Raw genomic sequence first — 22,436 nt, 5'->3', positions numbered from 1 at the left:
AGTGAGTATCGCAGGGTTAGTTCTGCTTTAAAGAGTACCCAATGCCCACTTGCTTCCAAGAAGGCCATTTTGGACCCCATATTTCAGAAAATGAAGCCCATATATTCAGTGGATACAAGTAGAATCATATCTAAGCGATGTTACTTCAACTACCCACTAACAAGACATAATAGACAGCCGAATGGGCTCTTTTAATATGGATCAGACAACAAACTGTTGTTTATGAGTGGCCGCTGTCATCACCAGCTATATATGTGCCATTTACTACTATTCCCCCCCCCCCCCCCAATAAACTAGCTCCTGACCATCTGTCCTCCTCCAACTCACGTTAATAGAGCTCTATTCTACATTTAAGAGAGCAGTCAAACTAAGTACCTAGGACTATCCTCTGAAATCTATGGCCATCATACTTCCCAGCCAAGTAACAATATTAGCTCAGCCCACTGAGCAAACAAGCGTTGTTGATAATGACAACAGTTCTTCAAACTTATCATCAAACATTCACGGCAAGAATGTTTTTTTTTGTATTGTTTTTCTTTTTACACAGCTGACCTACTGCATGTCTAAATGATCTCTTCATTTATATATGTTCGGTTTTAGGCTTGTGTAAAGCTACATACTGTATGTGCGCCATTATACTAAACTCAGATTACCAACTGATTTATATAAAGGAGTTTTTACTACCACAAACCAGGCAAATTTGGTCTTATTACTGATGAAAAAGGCAGAAGCAGACATAACCTTCAGAGAAATTAGTCAATCCTGGAACTGCCGCAAACCACTACCAACAGCCCAATTACTACACTCCACTCTTTGCTGTGCATTTTTAATTATTAGCACTGCATCCCATTTATTCATATTACACATTTTATTTAATCTATGGTTATTTCTTTCTAATTTTTTTTTTAAATGTTTTATTTTTAGTTTGTTTAGAACCTAGGTATTTGTCTAGGGGTTTGTAATAATGTTTTAGTGTTTTGTTTTTACTACTTTATAACTATGTAAAAGTGTCAAAATCAACATTTAAATAGAGAAACAGAAAATCAACCTTTATAAACCAGACCCTTGATAAGGGGGGAAAAAAACAAAAAATGTGCTTGTCTGGGTGCTTTGACGCATTGTCTTGGTGCCAAGCGAGGATTGTCACCACTTAACAAGCCAGGCACCTTTAAAGTAGCAATGTAACCTTGCAGCAAAGCATAAAAGAGTCAGTGAGTGATTTATAACAAGCACACCATTCTTACACTGTATCCCAGAACAACTCTCTGCACACAAGTGTTCTGCTAAGACCTCTTCGCTGCACCACCAACCGATTCATAGCTGACAGTTTCCCATCTCTTCAAGAGATCCAATGCAGCAATAAGTACATGATAATGAATTACAACCCAATGTGCTGCAGCACCGCTACAAGGAAAGGTTCTGTTTAATTTGAGTTTCTGAGAAGCAATGTTCTGTTTTATGTTTTTTTTTTAACAGTCCAAAGAAAAGTCGTCTGATTGTGGCTCAGCTTAAATGTCAAATTTGGAAGACTATGATATTTGAGCCTGTTAACATTCCTTTCTTCACTTCAATTATTGTTCAAATTAGAGAGGCCTACAGTAGCACTTCTGTACTCTGTCTGATATTAATTCCCTGGCTGAGTTTGTCCTTCAGTAAATGCATGCTTACAGCACATTTTGTAAAGCTGCTACAGGAGAATAAAAAATAAGTGCAGGACGCCTATAGATTTGGGAGCATGGCAACAATCTGTTTACAGCTGATGTCATTCTGTATCTTGGAATAATTATTGTGCAGAGATTTCAAGGCTAAAAATTAAATAAATAAATAACCAGAGTGCAGACACATGCCTGAAAATCATTCTACAGCACTCTTGGAGAGTTTTATGGAGAAAATGTCAGGGCATTTCACTGCAATAGGTTATGTTTACATTGCAAATAAATTCTCACTATTACATTTTTTGAACTCCTGTAGCCCCCACATGCTCATATTTAGACACACTACAAGATAGTTGTAACACAGAATAACACTAATATAATGGAAAGTAATAGGGCAATGTTTATCCAAAATAAAAATCCTGCCTAAATGCCTTATAATTGTCTAAATCCCTGGGCACAATCCAATACCTTTTTTTCTTAGGCACCAAGAAGAGGATATATCAAGCAAACAGGACAACATGCTTGGGTACATTGGCATTGCTAAATGACTGACCCCCTCCCCCAATGTTTAAAGGCTCTTATAGGCCCTTTCATGCACTATGTTTTTATGGTAAATGAAACATCATCAAAAACTTGTAAATGTTTGGGAAAAAAACAATAAAACAGACCCATTTAAAGACAACATAGCTAAGGAAACCTACTGAGTAAGACTAACATGCTTTACATTAACATCACTAATTCAGTAAATATTTAGTAAATAAATTTACTTTTTTGGCTATATCATTCTCTGAATATTTTAACAATGATCTCAGAATGAAGAAATAATGCAAGCAGCCTCATACAGAGTATGAGTAACATATTAAAGGAATGTCCCTCCAGAGCAACACAGGTAAATATATAACTTCTGTCTAATCAATAATGTATCTACACGCTTTGCAGGGGAACAAGAACAAATTGGAACAGCTTGAACGCCTGTGAATTTTTCTTTGTTTTTGCTGAGTTATAGAGTGGCATACCAATGTACCTAAATCAGAACATTCCTTGTATACACATACTTTCGCCTTTTTCTATGACTTGACACATTTTTTAAAATATTTAATTCTTGGATGATGGATTTTTACCTGTAGATTTATAAGGTGTAACTGTACCAAAGTAAAAACAAATAGTTAATTTAAGTTAAATGCTGGCATTTGTGGACTTCCTAGCAAGTAGGAAAGCACGAAAGTGAGAGGGGTATGCCAGGCACAACATCTATTGTTAAACAGGAACTGTTATAAGGGGAACATTGAGGATAATTTAAAATACAGAAGGAAAAGTAGGAGATTCTTGGCATATATAGTATTAAAACTATAGTTTTTATTTCACACTAAACATACCGTATTTTTTGCCGTATAAGACGCACTTTTTCTTCCCCAAAACTTGGGGGGAAAAGTTAGTGCGTCCTATACGACAAATGTGTTAAAAAAATATTTAAAATATTATACTCACCCGATACCCGATCCTGCGTGTGTCTCTGCGTCCGGCTATTTTTTTCTCAGCCGGACGGCTTCTCGCTTCAGAAGACACCCGGCGCTGGATGAAGAAGGATCATCGGCGATCAGCGGGACCAGGTAAGAAGCCAACCGGCATCTCTATGTTCCGCTGGCCGGCATCTTGTGTTCCGCTGGGCGGCGGAACAAAAGATGCCGGGCGGTGGAACAAAAGATGCCAGGCGGCGGAACAAAAGATGCCAGGCGGCGGAACAAAAGATGCCGGCCGGCATCTTACCGGTCCCGCTGGCACCCGACGCTGGAGAGGGAGACCGACGGACGACGATAGACGGAGGACGACGCTGGAATACGAAAACGACGCTGGATGAGCACAGCGGGACCAGGTAAGTATGGATGCGACAAAAACTCGGGGTTAACCATCCTAGCCGTTTTTTTTGGCCCGTACGAAGGTCGGGCTTAACGGCTAGGTGGTTAATAAATCAGGCCCAGTGAGAAGAGTGGGCTTTAATGCTATCTGCGGCTCCATTTGAAAGTTTTCTATAGCCTTCCGTTTTCCAGTGACAAACGTTACAAGCAAAAAGTAAGAAACAATCTGCAGCAGGGACACAGACAAAGATTGAAAGCTGACAGGTGTTTTAGCTTTTAAATATTTTGTCTTTCTACTTTAAATAACTTTTTTTATTTTGGTTTAATAGTCACTTTCCTGTTGTAAAGGACCAAACTTGCCAATATTAATGATGACAGTCTAGGAACTTCACTTGTGCAGCCAGGACACCAAAAATGATTTTATTTCCTTAATCTCACATTAGAATGATTGCTGTTCAACTATGTTAAGACATTTCCTTGGAATTTATTATCTAGAGGTCATAATAACATTAAAATAGATCAATCTAACCGGGGTAATCAAGGCTAGCCAGGAAATGTTCCCAGCACAGCTTGTCCTGCATGTATATTTGCTATGTGATTTATATCATTTTAGAAGAAGTATTTTGGTGCCCTAAATAAACCACATCCACAGAGAGACCAATGACCCCACCTTTCCTGAAGCATGCTTCTCTCCGCAGCACCAGAATAGGAGATTGCAGCCGTTGATATGGCAATCTAGACTTACACCTTGCCTGTCAAAAATGTTCACACAACTAATCTAAATTGACCTCGCAGTGTTCCTTCCAGGGAGAAGAGAGATTGCAATGCATTTCAGTGCAGTATGGCTACTGTGAAGTGTCAGTTCTTTTGGTTGGATAGAATTAATAAATACTGAGTATAACAAGTTTAACTCAGAGTGAATTACACAGTATTTAAATAGCGCCATAATACCCAGCGCTTTACAAACTCCATAGTCATGTCACTAGCTGTCCCTCAAAGGGGTTCACAATCTAATGTCCCTACCTCAGTCATATGGTATTGTCTTTATTTATGTTAATCTTTAATACAATCTAAGGCCAATTTTTGGGGGAAAGCTAATTGTCCTAACTGCATGTTTTAGAATGTGGGAGTACCCGAAGGAAACCCACGCAAACTCTATGCAGATAGAGTCCTGGCTGAGATTTTTACCTGGGACCTAGCACTGCAAAAGCCATAGAGCTAACCTCTGATCCACTTTATAAAGTAATTATTTCCTTTTCCCATTAGACAATTGACAGTCATTTTAATATTCGTCAACTTACAAGACAGAACAAGACAGCAGAGGCATTGCTAGAACCATTCAATAGGTAAATATTCTCCACCGGGATCAAGCAAGGCTAATGTCACATTATTGTTGGCTCTACCTGATGGTGATTCTAGGCCTTTGCTTCATTTGTAAAGGGTATTACACATACTGTACAAGCCTCTGTATTATCATTGTGACATGACCGGAATGTCCAGAAAGGACATGCTTTGGTTGCAGTATTTGTTGATTTGCAATGATTAAATACAATTCAGATAATTTTTTGGTCATCCCTAATCACAGCAGTCTGCCCAAAATAAACAGTAGACATTTTTACAAACATTCATACACACATGGGTGATCACACACACAAAATCAGGGGGAATATTTATTTTGCTGCTCTGCATCAAAAGTCATCTCTTTCCTTGTCCCTGTTACCCTGTAAATGTGCCTGTCTGTCATACAGGTAGATTACCTATTCAGTATTTTTTCTGTGTTAAATTTAGTTATTGCATATTAATGAGAATGGGTGGTATTTCTGTGATTCTTGTGTAAATGGCAGTTCCCTTGGTATGTCAATCAATACTCTTGATCTGTGGACTAAAAAAAAGCATGCAACAAATGAAAGTCAGAGACAGCTATACTCCTTGTTCATTTACTTTTGCAGCAGCGCTGTAAAGTATTTAATGCATATGTAAACCCAAAACCCTTAAAATCTCATGTAAGGCTCAAGATGTTAATTTGTTTAAAAGTACGGTAATGTTAGAAAGTAACTTTCAATATTTTTAAATCTGCAGTTTTAATAAACTAATACCCGGTGATCCTGCCATTAAAATCTCTCTTCGTGAACTTTGTACAACATGGTCATCACATTCAGCACCTGCATTCTCTACCACTGGAACCACTGAAATAGCTTCAGTGAGCCCCTACTAATACTTGCTGCTGTATCTATGGCTCACTCTCAATTAGTATGAGAAGTAAGTGGGTAAGTAAGAACAAGGAATGTGGCACACGCAGTGCAAACCTGGATTGTATTTCTACAAAGCCATTTGCTAACAAATATTTTGTATCCTGAGCCAGATACATTTCAGGTATACTGGATCATCCAGCTTCACTGGTGAAAGTTTATCGTTTCCAGCTTTGGAGAGCTTTAATAGATCAGGCCAATTGTACTTCATACTCAGAGTTGTCCTAAAAGGAAAATATTTTTAGCAACTATAATGGAATTAAAGTTACAATATAATATCAAAGGTCAGATAATACATACAGAGATTAATAAATGCACAATTAAAAATTTGTGACAAGTCAGTCTAGCAGATGATACAGAGAATAATCTGAAAAAGTACAGCACTGATACCTAAACACCAGAAATACTAAGAAACTGAAGGGAAATGACCAAACATGCATATATGATGTACAAGTATCTGGATTTTCTAAGGCTGAAAAGAGAACTGGAAATATGTAGATTATGCAGTAGCCATTAATATGTATGTCTGTATTTCACGTCTAGCCATTATTAGTTACACTTCCCACAGACTGGAACAGAAAACCCATACAGCTTCATCCTCTGGAAGGCACTAAATATTTTTGGTTTGTAAAACAAATATAATGACTACATAAAGGGTTTCTTTCTGTGGACTAGGCCCAATCCACTCGAGGGTTGTAACAGAATTTAATTAGGCCCCTAAATTATTCAAATATTGCATTGAGAACAGGGTAAATGGCAGTGATGGGGAAAACGCTGCCATTGTGGCCAGGAATAGAGACGACAACAACAAACAATGGTTCTGCACAGAGAAATGGCCAGGGAACATATTCTCATGACATTTCTTATTAAATTAAACAAAATATCCACACATATAGATCTACAAACCACGAAAAAAAAGAAATCTCAAGGTTTACCACAGAGAATTCAAAAAAATTGAATATCATACTGCCAGAGTAGACACCAAAGAAAATTTTATCTTAGTGACCCTTTTTCCCTTTTTTATATCCATTCTCATAAATCAGTGCAAGTTGTGCCAAACTGCACTATATTGAAATAAAAGTTTAGGTAGATTTCATATTTACTCTGACGCATTGACAGTGAACAGGTGAATGGCCCTCGGACTATCACACCTTCATTTCCATAACCCTGTAATGTTGTACAGTAGCTGAAAGTTCAGTTGAGCTTTGGTTGTAAAGGTGAAACATTTAAATGAAACATGCTGAGTGCAATCCAATAAAAACAATGAGATATAAAGTGAATTTACAGTAAAATTCACTTCTAACTTATCGTAACAAATAGATTTTCCATTGGTTAAGATGCGATATGATGTGTTGGTAAATCACAACTATTCATGTTGTATCAGGTGTACAAGCAATGGCTTACATACAACCAGGATTTCAATTCCCTAAAATAAATGACTGGAAGGGCAAAATACTGTGTACAGTCTTTTGAGGCTCCAACCAATCGATCTGTTAGGATTCATAACTAATATCAGTTCCAAAATGCAGGATACTTACAGGTACCCACCCCACTAAGAATTCAGGAGGCAACAATTTAAACAGAAAGTACATCAGCACTTTATCATAAAGCAAATCTTTAAAATACCTTTCCACCGCCCCCCCAAACTTCAGTTGAGTGGTAAAAGAGTAGCATGAGAGAGTACAGATGTGCGTGGTTGGAAATCAGCACACACTCTGCTGATCATCGAGAGCCTAAAGACATTAGCTTCTCTACACTCTTCAACTTCCCATTCCTAAAATATTGAAAGCATTTTCCAGTGTTTAGAAATTTGTTTAGTGCCTGTGGTACCCAATGTCAGCATTTTTTATACCTGTTACATTGTCCCTGATTTATTAAAGCTCTCCAACACTGGAGAAGATAGACTATCATGTAGATAGATGGTAGATAGACTACCCAGGTAGAACCTGGGTGATTCAGCAAACCTTGGACGGGTCTCTTAAAAATTATTTGTTAATCATTGGAAAATGTTTTCAATCCGGAGCAGATCTATTCCAGGTTCACCCATGATAGTCTATCTTCTCTAGTCTTTGAGAGCTTTAATAAATCAGGCCCAGTGTGATCACTTTCTATGCAGTTTCTAACTGCTTAATAAATGTCTGATGCTTTATGGACATGGAAAGTTCCTAAACATTTCACATCATGAGTAGATAGTGTAGACTCTATCTAGCAGACTGACTGCATAAAAAGACACTTACCACCTCAGCCAACCACTGGACATGGGGTACTGCATCTATACTGCTGATTTCTGCTGAACATTAACACTATATGGCACAGCACATTCACCTATAGAAATTCATATCCAATACTACCCATAGAAACTATGCTAGAGAGTTTTTTGTAATGATCTACAAATAATAAAGATTACATTAACAGTCATAAATAGAAGCCAATAGGATTAATTCAAAAGCCTGATAGGCATAGCATATCTTCTTGCATATCATCTTGCGGTAAATTAGGACAACTGTACCTCCTTCTCTGGTTGTTCCGTTAACCGGCATTTGCTTCATGTGATTCCAGCAGTACACAGAACTTACAATCTTTAAAATAAGAAAAAAAAAGTAGTTTTAGACAAATTGTAAGAGTTTATGTTGTTTAAATTTCCAAAATGCAAAAAAATTTCCAGGATATTAATTTTGTTTTTTTGGCTTACTTGCTTTCACCCAGTAAATCTTTATTACTGACTACTTATTGGTTTACTCACCTAAAAGGGGTGGAGACCTTCTACCCTAGGGATATTTGTTATTAGCTGTAGATTTGTTCTTTAACAGGAATAGTTTATTTTAAACAGAATACAATGTTTGTGCACAGTAAATTTAACACCTTATGTTCTCAAAATCTCTTTTATGTTGCATTTCTGTGCAAAGTATTAGAGTGGAACTTTAAAACAAAGCTGTTAGGAAGGGCTGGAATATATTGACCTTTGTGTAAATGTTAAAGGTGTGTATTTCCCCTTTCCATGACAGGCACTGGGCAGAAAAGAAGGGAAATGGGGACAGAGAAAGCATATTAAAAGTGACCGAAAAGAATACAGAAATAAAAAAGGACAAAAAATAACTTTTTATCACAAAAAAAGAATAAAAAAATTAAAAAGATTTTGTCTTGGGGATTTAGTTTAAGAAATGCTTTATATGAAGCAATAAACAGGTAATTTGGACATATCTGTGTAAATAGTTTTGCATCAGACCTGCAACAAGCATGCTATAAGTGAGTGTCAGGACTGCTCAGCTTTAGGTTTATTTCCAGGCAGTGACTGAATCATGGAAGTGAAAGAACTGGCATCATAGCAAGAGGTTCAAAAAGAGAAAGGTAAGAAGCATTGGCAGCCTACAGAATTCCCCCATGGTAGGTGTCCTTTATGTTGTACCTGCAAGGCAAGGAGCCCACACTTTTCAGTAACCTCCCAGCTATTTTTGGGTGGTTGCTGAAAAGTTAAATCACAATACAGGGGCCACCACCTGTCTACAGGGTCTTACCATCCAATTTAAAAGTATTTATGGGGTGAACACTGCATCACATCACTTCCCTTACTCACCCATACCCCTACGACCGCAGATTGACATCTGCATGCACAATTAGAAACAAACCTGAGAGGCAGGAGAAATAATTCTAACTTCACAACGGTGTTGGGAACAGTGGTTTCCTGACTGTTAGCACCTTGCCAGCTGTTTGACCACCACAAACACAGCGCTGGTTCGTAATAATCCAGGGTTTTAACATTATACAGCAGGCAAAGCACTTAACTGCTCACTATTGACATATTCATTCCCCATGGGTGGCCATAGGTGACACGCTACATGTTGAGTCTCAACCACAGGCATGGTTCACAGGCAAGAGGAAGCGATAAAACCACCAAAACCTCAACACCCATATGATGTAGCCCTAAAATATCAGCTCTGCTCAGCTGATGGTCTTATTTACTTCTACACCAAAAGGTCATTGCTGATGTAATCAAAATTATCCAAATCAGATTCTAACCCACATTTCTTTATGTTTGCTGCCATTTTAGATTTGGCGTGAAATCCCACCTCAGCTTTCCCTTTTTCTGTCTCACCTTAAGACCTTAAATGTAAAGGTTTAACCAATCAATGTTGTGTGTAAGTTATTAATGGATTGTGTGGAGTGGTAGAATATGTCTTTTGACTACAAACTTTGTACTAGTACAGGTCCTTTATTTTCATCTTAGAAATTTGGGGGTATACATTTATTACATTTGTACTAAATTCAGAGGATATAATGTTAAAATTCCCTTATTGGACCTTTTTTAATGATATCCATCCATACTACTGAACTGGAGGCTTTGGTTAGCAAAGTCAAACACCAGAACAAAACAAAGCGACTATAAAATTGTGTAATAAAAATGAAGCCGTACTACAGGTATAGACATGCAAGGAGACTTCCTATGAGTCACAGTGTTCTCCTCACTGGAGACAGAGACTGATTCTGCCAATATTAATTATAGAACGAACATCATGACAAAATACAGAAATAATGAACTGGTGATGAACTATTTGTATTTACCTAAAATTTTGGAACAGACATTAAAACAGATGGAATGATGTCTACATTAGAAATGAAATATTAAATTAAAGAACTGCAATCTTAACAATATTGGAACATATGGACAAATGAATGAAAGTACAACAGTTAGTCCAATCCCGGGGCAAATTTGATTAGTTTATGTATCAACCTTAAGAAGAAAATGTATTTTCATATGCAGAGAGATAAGGTAAGGTGTCTGGAAGAGGTAAGGTGATCCATCAAGGTGCTGCTTTTCCTTGTCTGTAATTTAAAAGGCTGGGGAGGTGACCGTAAGCTTTTCTACTTCTAAAGTTGTGTTGAAGGATCTAGGTATGGTTTCCAAGTAAAAAAGCTCCCATATTTGTATTTTAACACAGTATTTAGTTAATAGTCTGGAATTCAGCTTTCATGTAACTGGAGAGATACATCTGTGAAGCTGTTCACATGGTGGGTTTTGTGATTATTACAATACTAAACCATTCATGTGTAAAGTGTGCAGAAAGAATGCTTGTAGTCCCCACCAAAAGTCTGTGTGACAAGGCTAGGGCACAGTAAGGTAAAAAGCCCGTTGCCACCCTATAACAGACTTTAAAGAGGACTCCCATGGTATGATCACTAAATATTGTATAATGAACCGCAGATTTGAAAAATAAAAATGAAACTCTCCTTAAAATTACTTTACATTTTAAAGTGTATACACGATTTTACTGATTACTAGTTTCAAATTTAAATGACTGTAAGAACACACGAGAATGGTCAGTGTTAAGGTTATTTAACTTTCGAAACAACTCCTCCACTCCTTTTATTTATATAAATGCATGCAGTTTACTTTAAACATAATATTATACCAGTCTTGTTATAATCTTGAGATCAATCCTTAGAATCACTGATCTCATATCAGTTAATTTTAGATGGGAAAAAAATCCTGAGAAAAGCAGTTACAAACAAGACAATATTAATTGTTCTGAATCATAATACAAGATTACTTGCATACACTTGTATCTTCAAAGGGTCAACTTCCATTAAGAATATAATCTACAGTGCATGGGGTTTGTATGTTCTCCATGTTTGCATAGTTTAACTTAGCACTCCTTTATTTTCACCCACAATCCTATTATAAGTGATCTTCCACCCAAATAACCCCACTGTGTGCATGAGTATGTATAAGTGTGGCAGACAACATAATCCTAGGTGCTTGGTGGCCAGGGACTGATGAATGGTTTTCTTTAAAGTATTGAAATCAGTATACCAGATACAGATCTTCCGACATTAGAGATCTTTCATGCACAGGCAGTATGTGTGTCATCAGATGCTATTAAACTCAATAGCACAGCATGTTTCTTATACGTAGCAACAAGCCCTAGAACATCACATCATTATCTTTTGTGGGAAAACTGCGGGGATATTCCCAGAATGATTCTTCCAATGCTGCTATTGGCAATGAGACTATGAGAAGTTTGAGACAATGCAAAGAAAATAACACAAAGTCAGACAAATAAAAATAAATCTAAATATCAATTACATTAACACTAATGATAACAATATCATTTCAAGCTTAAAATAGCTATTTTACATATCCAGAGTTATAAAACTGAGAACTAAAATAATAATGAGAAACAGCAAGGCTTGGATAGAAGTGCTAATGTTTGTGTATATCTATCTATCTATCTATCTATCTATCTATCTATCTAAGATTTTAGAAGGTAACATGATAGATAGACATGTAAATATTATCATTACTGAACATTGTTTAAACAAGAGTGTTCTACATTTTTTTTAAATTATAGAAATAATGTGTTTAGGATTAGAATTAACACATCCATGTCCTATAAAAGACATCTGTCTTATATGGACCTTTCTTGCCCTTTCATGTAACCTGTACCACTTTGAGAATACACAAAAAATAGAACAAATACGCTTTTTCTGCAAAACAAACCATCTATTGCCAAGTTAAGTCTTCAAAAAAAATGTATTCAGCTAGTGTCTAGTGGTACAATATGCAGACCCAAATTACCTAGACCAAATCACCTGTCAATTCCATTGTGGGAGTCTCACTCTCCTTGTTCAGTTTATTTCATATTGCAGTAGTAGAGATATTCTGCCTGTTTTCTGAGACTCCATGGCATTCATGGTTTAGAACTGTGAGTATCAACCACTGACAGACATATAATCCCTGTGGTTTAAGTGAACAAATAGCTCAAATCAGACACTAGACCTAAAAAGTGAAAAGCCATTTCATTCAGTGCCTTTTCAACTGCATCGATATGGTCCCTATGTACCACCTGCATTATTAATAATGGTTTTGTTCTTCTATAAACATACAATTCAAGCAGCTTATCAACCTCACCTTCTCAAAAAAGTTTGTATCACATAAGCATTTTCTAAAGAGTTGGATGTCCGACTCCAGCGAGTCTCCAGAGGTTTGTCGTCGGGTTAATATTAGCACTCCGGAGGTACGACAGAAGCGCAGAAATGTGTGTTGATTAATTGGTGCTGTACAGAAGTCAACAGGAGGGATATCCTGGAAACTGAAGAGAATAGGGTTAAATTAAGAAACCATATATAAATATACAAACAGTTCTCCTTCCCTCAATAACCACACTAGCATCTGATCTGTAATGTAAGGAGAAGAATGGTATTCCTCAGTGTGCCTCATCCAGGGAATGTGCTGTCAGTGATCTTGTATAATCAAATAACTGTGTCCATTATCCCTATGCAATGCAATTAAAGGAAAACTGAATTACCTCCATGGATTTTTGTGGAGCGGAGCATGGAAGCAGTCCTACTGACCAGCTTACTGGAAGGGAGCAGCTCTGTCTGCCACTGGTAAAAACAGACAGCGCCTCAAGGGAGCTCAGCATTGTTTAAGTAGTTATAAACAAACGAGACTTTCATAACACAATGTACCAGCAGACACGGACGTACTTGTGTCATTCTGATGGCAGTGTGCACATCCCTGACAGAAATGACACAGACACAGAACGGGGACTGTGAGTAAACTGTGAAATGCCAGGCAGTAGAGTGGGACTCCTATACATTGCAGACTTACTGCCTTGTCTGAGACAGAAAAAGTACTTACACCATGTCTGCAAACCTGCTTCACTAATGTATAATCAGAAAAATGTTTGCAGGGATGAACGCCAGGGGTTTAAAAATCATTATGCATTTAAATGAGCCAGACTATGAAATGTCTTTAGAAAAGTAAGACTAAGAAATGCTTTAAGAAATGTTGACTACTAATTACATTTCTAGAAATTTAGGAACAAAAGTGACTTTCACCAGGCCTGAACCTTCCTGTGACACCCCCCTCCCTGCTACCCCCACCTTAACTTACCACTATCCTACTCTTTCTACCTACATCCCCCATGTTTCTATTCATTAAAAAAAATAATGGTTGAGTTTTCTTGTGAAATGCTGTATTATTATGTGTGGAGAAAAAGAATCATGAAATTTTTCCAAAAGATCCCATACAGTCAGTGCTACCCTAGATTTTCATGTTATTGGATACAAACCTCCACAGCAGGAATGCCTTGTTTCATCTGTATAATTTATTGTACTTTGTTATAGACTGTTTATATCTGATTTAATCCAATAAAACATTTAAAAAAAGGAAAAAAAGTGCTAGGATCAAAGGTAGCCCTTCTACACTTTTTTAACATGGGGAAACCCCTTGAAAAAACTTGCAGGTCCTCGGGGAACCCCAGATATAATTACTATATCCACAGCTTACAAAACATTAATATAGTGATCGGTGGGAAGTGGGAAGAATGTCATCCTTACAGATGGCCAAAAGGTAATGACGTAATGTGACCTGTGATGGAAAAAGGGTTAATTTGTCATGGAACCCCTAGCAATCTCTGCAAGAACCCTTAGGGTTCCACAGAACTCTGGTTGAGAAACACTGCTTCAACTGGTAAAAACAAGTAGATTAGATATGGTCCAAGGAGAGCTATGAGATCAGCCATGATAATATAAGGTGGACTAATCCAACATTTCTTTCTCCTTCTAAAGTCTAAAGCCTGTCTTTTTCAGCCCGAGTCTATATAGGTTTAGAAAGCTGATAAACTGCCCTGCTAGGATTAACAATATTCTAACTTTGAGCAAGTGTGGAACCCATAAAAGGTCAGGTGAAAAAGTAAGTACACAAGGATTGAAATAATGTTTTTTCCCAACAACTTCACAAATTACCTCCTGTCAATCCCCATCGCCCTTTCTGAACCTGGTGGCAAGAAAAAGAAGCCCTGTTAAAGGTTAAAGCTTACATATTGCTGACAATTCTCTCCAGAACCCCAAACAGCTTTGGTTGTTGGTTCCATCCCCAAGTACTATCACTTTTTTATAGAAGAAATGGGTGTGGGTGACATTCTTCTTCACACTTAGAAGTATTGGCGTGTCGTTATGCTTCCCCAGCCAAAAAGATTAATGGAGGAACGAATAGCAGGTGATAAAATGCCGCTACAGTGTGGTGCATTTAATGTTAATATTTCACATGTACAAATATTACAACCGATAGAATAGCCTTTTGCAGATTTACTCACTTGCTTAACAGATTGACCAGTCTGCTGTGACCATTCCGAACAGCAAGTTCTAATGGAGTCTCCCCTTCTGTGTTCACTCTGCTCAGTGCTGCTCTTCCTCCAGGCATTGAGATGAAGTAATGTGACAGCTCTAGAAGTCCCCATCTCATTGTGAGATGTAAGAGGGTTTCATTACAAAGATCCTCTGCAAATAAACACACAGAAGACATTTAATTACAAATCTCTTACAAGATTCCAAAATCTGTTTCATTTTTCCTTAAGCACAGGCAGGACCACATTCTGATAAAAGTGAGATGGATGTTAGACAGTAAATCCAACTGACCGTTTTAGAAAACCCAAAAATAAAAACCGTAATGCTTCTATTGGATTGCTCATATATTCATAAGTTCATATATATAAACATTCATAGTTATTTTGTATAGGCCTTTTTTTGAAGGATCCCTCAATAATATCAAAGATATGCCATCTTTCTTTTTCCCTTGTGAAGCACTGCACCATCTTTGTTCAGGGATCATTCACAATCAACGCCTAACTCGTGTAAGATGCTGGTCCAGAAATGACGCAATCATTATATTTAATGTGCAGCCATGCGTAATATGTTGGCGCTTTATAAATACTATTAATAATAATATTATTGAATGCCTGTATGGTTGACTTTACATTCTTAGTATGGACTTAGTCACACACAGCCTAGTCCATGTCCCTGGTGCTGTACATTTACAATCATATAACAGTGAGTGTAAAGCCATTGCTCAAATGCTTCTTTGCAATAGATTGTGAGGCTTCCCCCAGCATGGTATTTTAGGGTTCAGTGCATTTTCAATGTTGTTCTTGGAACAGTTAGATAGAACCCTCTCCCAGGTGAACAGTATTTAAAAAATAAAATACCAAAAAGGTATTTCTCTGCAGTGATCTCCCCAGCCTCTTTTAGCCGGGCAAACCGCCTGGCACTTTTCGGTGACCACCCAGTTGTTTTTTGGGTGGTTAATGAAGAGTTGGGTAATAATTCCGGGGCCACCACCCACCTAAAATTTCTTCCCTCCCAGCTTAAAAAAAATTCTAACTTCAACACTGCTCTGAGAGCTCCACATTTAAAAGTAGAATTTGACCATTCTAATCATCCCTAAAAATGACCAATGCCTACCTGCAAACTATTTCTTTGAACAGTTAGGTATTGTTTAAGATTTACCAGTTAAGTGTAAATTTGCCTGATATCTACCACCTGCAATCTCCTTTAAATTAGGAGATCAGGGGTGGGAGGGTAAACACATGCAATCAGCAAATCTATGTACACAAATCAGATTTTCAGACAAACACATGTACAGCAGTCCCGCAATGCCCTTCATCAATCTATCATGGAGGATTGATATATGACTGATCCAGAATAACTGTAGTTACTTTACTATAAAGGAGAGCACAGCAGGGTGCTGCTCACTCATCCTCCCTGCTCCCTTCTCTATAAAACAGAAAAACGCTGTGGGTACAGAGCTTGTTCATTTATCTGTCACTGGAAACAATCACAAAACATAGTTCCATGACAATCCTCTGATGTCCATCAAACGTCTGTACAAGGCTTAGGATACACTGCACGCAGATTTGCTGACAAGGAGTAGAGAGCAGAATGTTTACATGATGACCCCATGTGAGTTTTCATTTTACTGCCTACAAATTGTATGGTAAGTGGCGTCATCCTCCTAGGTGTAAAAATTTCAGAATCGTCCAAAATAAAAATCCTTTGACAGCTATTTGCCTTAAGCTGTTTGCCTGGAGTTCAGCTTTAAGATTTCTTGCATGTAGTAGTTGAATGTAAGGAATATGGCTAAGCTCAGAGTTAGAGGGATTTATTGGTATAGGAGGAATAAAGAAGAATTAGCTTTTCATCTCATCTGAATCATTTATAAAAACAAGTAAACAGCACACTAAATGTTTTATTTAAATGTTTCACCTTTACAATCAAAGCTCAACTGAACTTTCAGCTACTGTACAACATTACAGGGTTATGGAAATGAAGGTGTGCTAGTCCTAGGGCCATTCACCTGTTCACTGTCAATGCGTCAGAGTATATATGAAAACTACCTAAACTTTTATTTCAATACAGTGCAGTCTGGCACAACTGTGATTTGCTGTGCACTGCATTGAGACAATTGTGTTTGGGTGCTATTTAAGGTGTGGCATACAACGCATTGGTATGAATCCATCTTGCTTACAAAGCCACCACATGCCGACTAGCAAAGTAAGTTGCCTTGTCAGAATGCTGTTAAAAAAGAGCCCTCACAGAGACCAGTAAGGTATTTCTCCCCTCCTCGGGGCTTAATGAGTAAAATCTCTATGACTAAGGACTAAACACAATAAAGAGGCAACTACCAATATTTTGTTCTATTTGAAGGCTTGATGAGGATGATGTTGCTTGGGCCCATTGGCCAGCACCAGTAACTGGACACATCGTGTATCTGGGGGGGGCTTTGCCATAATCAGAGTCACACAGGGAAAAAATCATAAAATGCACAGAAAAGGAATAAAGAAATTAACTATGTAAGTATAAAATATGAAACACAAAGCTTGTAAGTGTGTCCAAATCTCTAAAACTTTAAATATGTTTTATTGTGCAGAATAATTTATGTGATTGTTCTAAAATGTAACACAATATTCATTTTGGACCTAAACAAGACCTCCACTTCCCTTGTATTGTTCTGATGATAAATGCATGCAAACTCTTGCTGCATGTTAAATCATCTGGGGTCAATTTGTTATACAATTCCCATCTATAAAATCTACATCAAGCCAACCTGTTTATAAAGCCATAGGAAAAATCGGAGCAGCAACCATTAATTGAACAATTGTTTACACATCACAAAAAAACAAACACAGCCAAGAGGATGTTGACCAGAAATATATGAGAACTGTTTGAGGGCTCATCCCCAATCCCAAGAGAACAACTAGGGAGCAGAGAACAGCTGGCTCCATGTATTTTAGGAAAACTTTCTTGAGAACTTTTTCTATCCCTGTGTGACAGAATCTAACCTTGCTCATTGCATCTGATTACAGCTTCAGCAAACACTGGACATGACTAAACAATGGTGACAGTACTTTTCATTAGGTGTTATTACTACTCTACAACACAACGGAGCAGGGTGAAATAGTGTGCAGCAAGGCAATATTGGATTATGTTTGCAGCAAATTATGTGGGCCTTGAATTATATATATGTTTTAATGTTATGTGCATGCATGTCAAGCATGTCTTGTGGAAGTATAAAGCATTTATTACCCCTCCTACCAATGTCTCCATTTCTCTACAGGACAGAAGAAATCATTTTAGGCTTGGTCTACACGGATATTTTTAAAAATGCATGCAAACAATTCTACAGTGTTTGTATGCATTTTTATGCTATTTTATTTTTTATGCAATTTAAAACAAGCTTTTATACAATTTTTGAAAGCTTTAAAACGCTGGAAAACGCTGCGTTTTACTGTGTATTTACCACCTTTTAACATGTTTTTACCGCGTTTACGTTTCAAGCGCTTATAAACCTGGGAAAACGAGGGAAACCGCCCTCCATTGTAATAATGGAAGCGTTTACCCGCGTTTTTCCGCGTTAACCTCACATTTTCATTTTTTAAACGTTAACGCTCATAAACGTGCCTCAAGGAAACGTCCTGGTGTAGATTAGCCCCTTGGAATGAATGTGAATTTCAAACATGGGCTTTTAAAGCCTCAGGTTAAATGTCCATGTAGACTAAGCCTTAGACAAAATGGGCCTAGAGAAAATATGAAGAAGGGGCCCCAAATGCTACATCTCTGCATCTCCTGCTCACCAACAAGCATCTTAGATTATTGCCTATATTGCACCACCTACACACAAAAATTAGCTCTAAGCTCAATTACCTCCAAGATATGTAACCCTGGTTCTTTTCTGTGTTCACAAAACTCCGAAAAAAATAGTTATTGATACAGCCTCTAACTTGGTACAAAGTTGCAGTTAATTACAGGGGGCGAGGGAGCTCCTATGATAAATAATAACAATATTAATAATTGTTGCTGTATAATGTGATAAACCAGAAAGATAATCATGCGGTTCAAGCAAACCTTTAAAGGACTGAAAAGCCCACATGAAGGATCTTTCATGGACCTGAAAAAAGCAGATTGATATCTTCATAACACAGACTTTGTCGTTTTCAACAAGCACAATTGTATTACAAATGTGTTATATTCTATATTATAAACAACACATACAGGAGCACATCCAGCATTTTAAATGTAGTGCTGACAGGTAAAGCCCAATGCTCTGATATACACTGAAGAACATACCCATTAGATGCACCTAAGGTGCAAACGATACAAAAGAATAGAAAGGTCCATTTTTCTGCAAATGTGTAGAGACCTCAGAAAGGCTACATAAAAATCTTTTATTAAAGAACCATGGTAATAGATTCAACCCACTGATACTTTGGTTCTCCAATGTTGTTAACTCTGCTCTGTAAAATTACAGATAACAGGGATTCTATTAATTCTATTAGAATATCTCCGGTGTTACAGCAGAACTGTGGCCAGGCTATGGTAATTCCAATATTCCTAAGCAGTACCTGAGTTTTAAAATTATTCTCCACTCATCTCTCTAAATACAGTCATTGGGGCGCAATTCATGCTCAAAGCATACCGAAAAGCAACACAGTCATTTTAACTAGAACTAAAAACAGTCTTTTATAAGGAACTCATCAATAGCAGCCAAACACAGTTTACATTTTAAAGCGTAACTTGCCGAATTGATATTCCAGTTTTTAGCGGATGCTGAAGTTTATATTACACACTAGCCCAGGCACCAGACATGGGTAAACCACGGCCTGCGGGTCCTATACGGCCCAATAGGGATGTTTCTCTGGCCCTTTGAGTGGTCCCCGGATCTGAGCCTGCAATGGAAGACTGGGCGGGTTGTATGCAGTGACACAGCCCGCCCACTCTCCCATCACAGGCTCAGATCTGCAATGGGAGAGTGGGCGGGGTTATGCCATTATGAAATTACGTTCAGTGGCGTCATGATAGCAAAACCCCGCCCACTCTCCCATCGGCCTGGCCCCTCTGTCAATTTTTATGTAAGATTGCGGCCCCTGACTAAAAAAGTTTGCTCACCCCTGCACTAGCCCCATATCTGTTAAGATTTGTTGGCAAGATATTCAAACCAAATCCCTACTTTTCTCCCACCTTCCTATCCAAAGCAAGAAAATGGTCAAATAACTATTATTCATGAACAATATTTATATAGCGTCAACATATTATGCAGCGTTGTACAATAAATGATTTTTAAATGGTTCTCTTATGGAGTCCATATGGACAGCTGTGAGACAGTGAGGAGAGAGCCACAAAGTAGTACAGGGAAAGTTTCTGAGAGATATCAATAAGTCAGATGCCAGGGAAGCCCACACATACAGTATGCCCAATATAGGTTTTAGAAGGATAACATTTAATTATGTTACAGCAGTCAGATCAATGAGTACTTAAGGAAGCCTGTGACCAGGCTCTGCACATTAATGTACTTACATATTCTGAACAGGCAATAAAAACAGCCATTATCAACCTCTATAGCTTTACGCATCGTGGGGAAATGTATCTTCAAGGTTCATAACAGAAACACTGATGTCTTGGCTTATATACGATTATTACATTCTTTTGCAGCACAATCTTGACAGCCTGTCAGCCCTTTAATATAAACACACATCAGGTGTTTCTAAGCTGTCAGAAACCAAATGAAATCAGATTTAAGGGCTTAATCAAATGGCATCTGTAATGTGACATCAGGCCCAATTCACACTAAATAGCTGTGATGATGTGTGCTGGGTGAAAAGGGAAAATGCTGCATATAAGTACAACTCAATGCACTGCAACACATCACAGAGGACAAAAAAAGTATTTTGCCTTCTGCTGTGGAAAAGTGCACATCAATAAAACAACAACTCAAACTTTGTTTAAATCAAAATCCTCAGGGTCTTATAAACTTTGAGGGGCTTTGAGGAGGAATTACTTCTTACTACATGTAGCTAGAAGGGTCACTAATGACTAGCTTTTTACTGCTTGGTAAGAATATGTAAATTTCTGAAAGTCCACACAGGGGCTTCACTTCAAACTGCCTTTAAAATATTACCCAGAGAACATATGTGAGACATATGTCTCTGTAGCTGCATTCTCTTGTTCATGTGTTCGTGTCTATAACCTGTATTTCTTTTTTTATAGGAGGCATTGTATCACAATCATTTCCATAACTTTTGCATGCAATTATTATTTTTAAACAGGATTTATATAGCGCCAACATATTATGCAGCGCTGTACATTAAATAGTGGCTGAAAATGAGACAGACAGATACAGACAGTGACACAGGAGGAGGAGAGGCCCCAGAAGAGCTTACAATCTATGAAGGTGGGGGAAGTATCACACAATAAGGTGTACAGTCTTTGAAGGGAAGAAGCAACATACGTGATGTAGGTCAATACTGACAAGAAACAAACAAACAAAAAAGGGTGACAAAGAGGTGTACCCTGTGCTTGAATACAGAATACTGCACTTACAGCCTCTAATTAGTAGGAAATATTTGTTATAATAGAAGGAAATAATACAAGTTATTTTGCACATACTGGGAAGTTTGAAGTGTCCTGTATTTTGAGTTATAGCTCATCCTCATTTATAATAAAATGGTCAAAATATCATGTGTTGAAAACATTACAGCTATTGCAAGCATGGGTGTACTCAATGTCAGGGGAGATTTAAAAGGCAATAAATCTGCATAGTATAAAGCTGTCTCTTCCTTCAATAACAGTAAACACAGCTCCCTCTATTGGTGAGCTTCATTATTACCGCCTGGAAATTTACCAGAACATCTACAATTCCTTGAGGATCTATGTGAGAGAAAAGTTTTGGTACATTATAAATTTATACTATGCAAAATAATTCCCAGTGTCATCATCAGACTGCATTTATGCCTTTCGGGTTTGTTAGAAGCTAGTTTGCTGAAATCACAAATTATTAATGACGTCTCTTTAATATTTATTAAATCTGGAACTTTCAGTCTAGAAAACAGACTCTCTCTCTCATTCATATTAAACATTTCAGTACCAATGTACTAAACCCACTTGTTTACCGGACCACGCTTACAGGTCTGTGATGCCTTTGTTTATCACTCTCCTAATATCGATCTCTTATATCATGACAAATACGGCTTTCATACCCTTCATACTAATACTTCATAATACTGCAGCTAAAAGTATAAAAGTTCTTTATATAGTCATATCACTAGCTGTCCCTCAGAGGGGCTCACAAACTAATGCCCCCCCCCCCACCCACCTCATGCCCCCATAGTCATATATTCTTAGCATAGTCCAGGGTGAAGTAGGGTTTGTCTTTATCACCAATAAATGAACTGAAAAGGCACCTCTTATAATTCATATTCTGCAATAGGAAAAATTTAGGGTGGGGCCCCTAGTTTTCACACCTGTCCCTTGTGGATAAATAAAAGAAGGCAAATGGAGGGGGGGGGGCAATTAACTTAAAGCGTACCTAAATTTAGAAATTTTACTTCACATAAAAGGGTAGA

The 22,436-nt window shown here is 37.7% G+C and overlaps 1 protein-coding gene across 3 annotated transcripts in view; it reads right to left on the bottom strand.

The window, feature by feature from the left end:
- ARHGEF28 (Rho guanine nucleotide exchange factor 28) overlaps positions 1-22,436 on the bottom strand; it is a 135,552-nt gene that overhangs the window by 63,951 nt on the left and 49,165 nt on the right. For 2 of the 3 annotated variants that reach the window (XM_072416259.1, XM_072416260.1), the window contains exons 5-7: positions 14,859-15,042; positions 12,668-12,848; positions 8,270-8,339 (exon numbers count right to left, since the gene is read on the bottom strand). In XM_072416259.1, coding sequence (XP_072272360.1) covers positions 8,270-8,339; positions 12,668-12,848; positions 14,859-15,042 — 435 coding nt within the window. Of the gene's footprint in view, positions 1-8,269; positions 8,340-12,667; positions 12,849-13,064; positions 13,152-14,858; positions 15,043-22,436 lie in introns of those variants that run through there. The other variant, XM_072416262.1, reaches the window with a different exon arrangement.

Source organism: Pyxicephalus adspersus, chromosome 6 (assembly GCF_032062135.1).
Source record: "Pyxicephalus adspersus chromosome 6, UCB_Pads_2.0, whole genome shotgun sequence".
Taxonomy (NCBI): Eukaryota; Metazoa; Chordata; class Amphibia; order Anura; family Pyxicephalidae; genus Pyxicephalus; species Pyxicephalus adspersus.
Note: the sequence above shows the minus strand (reverse complement) of the source record. Positions and strands in the feature narration are given on the sequence as shown.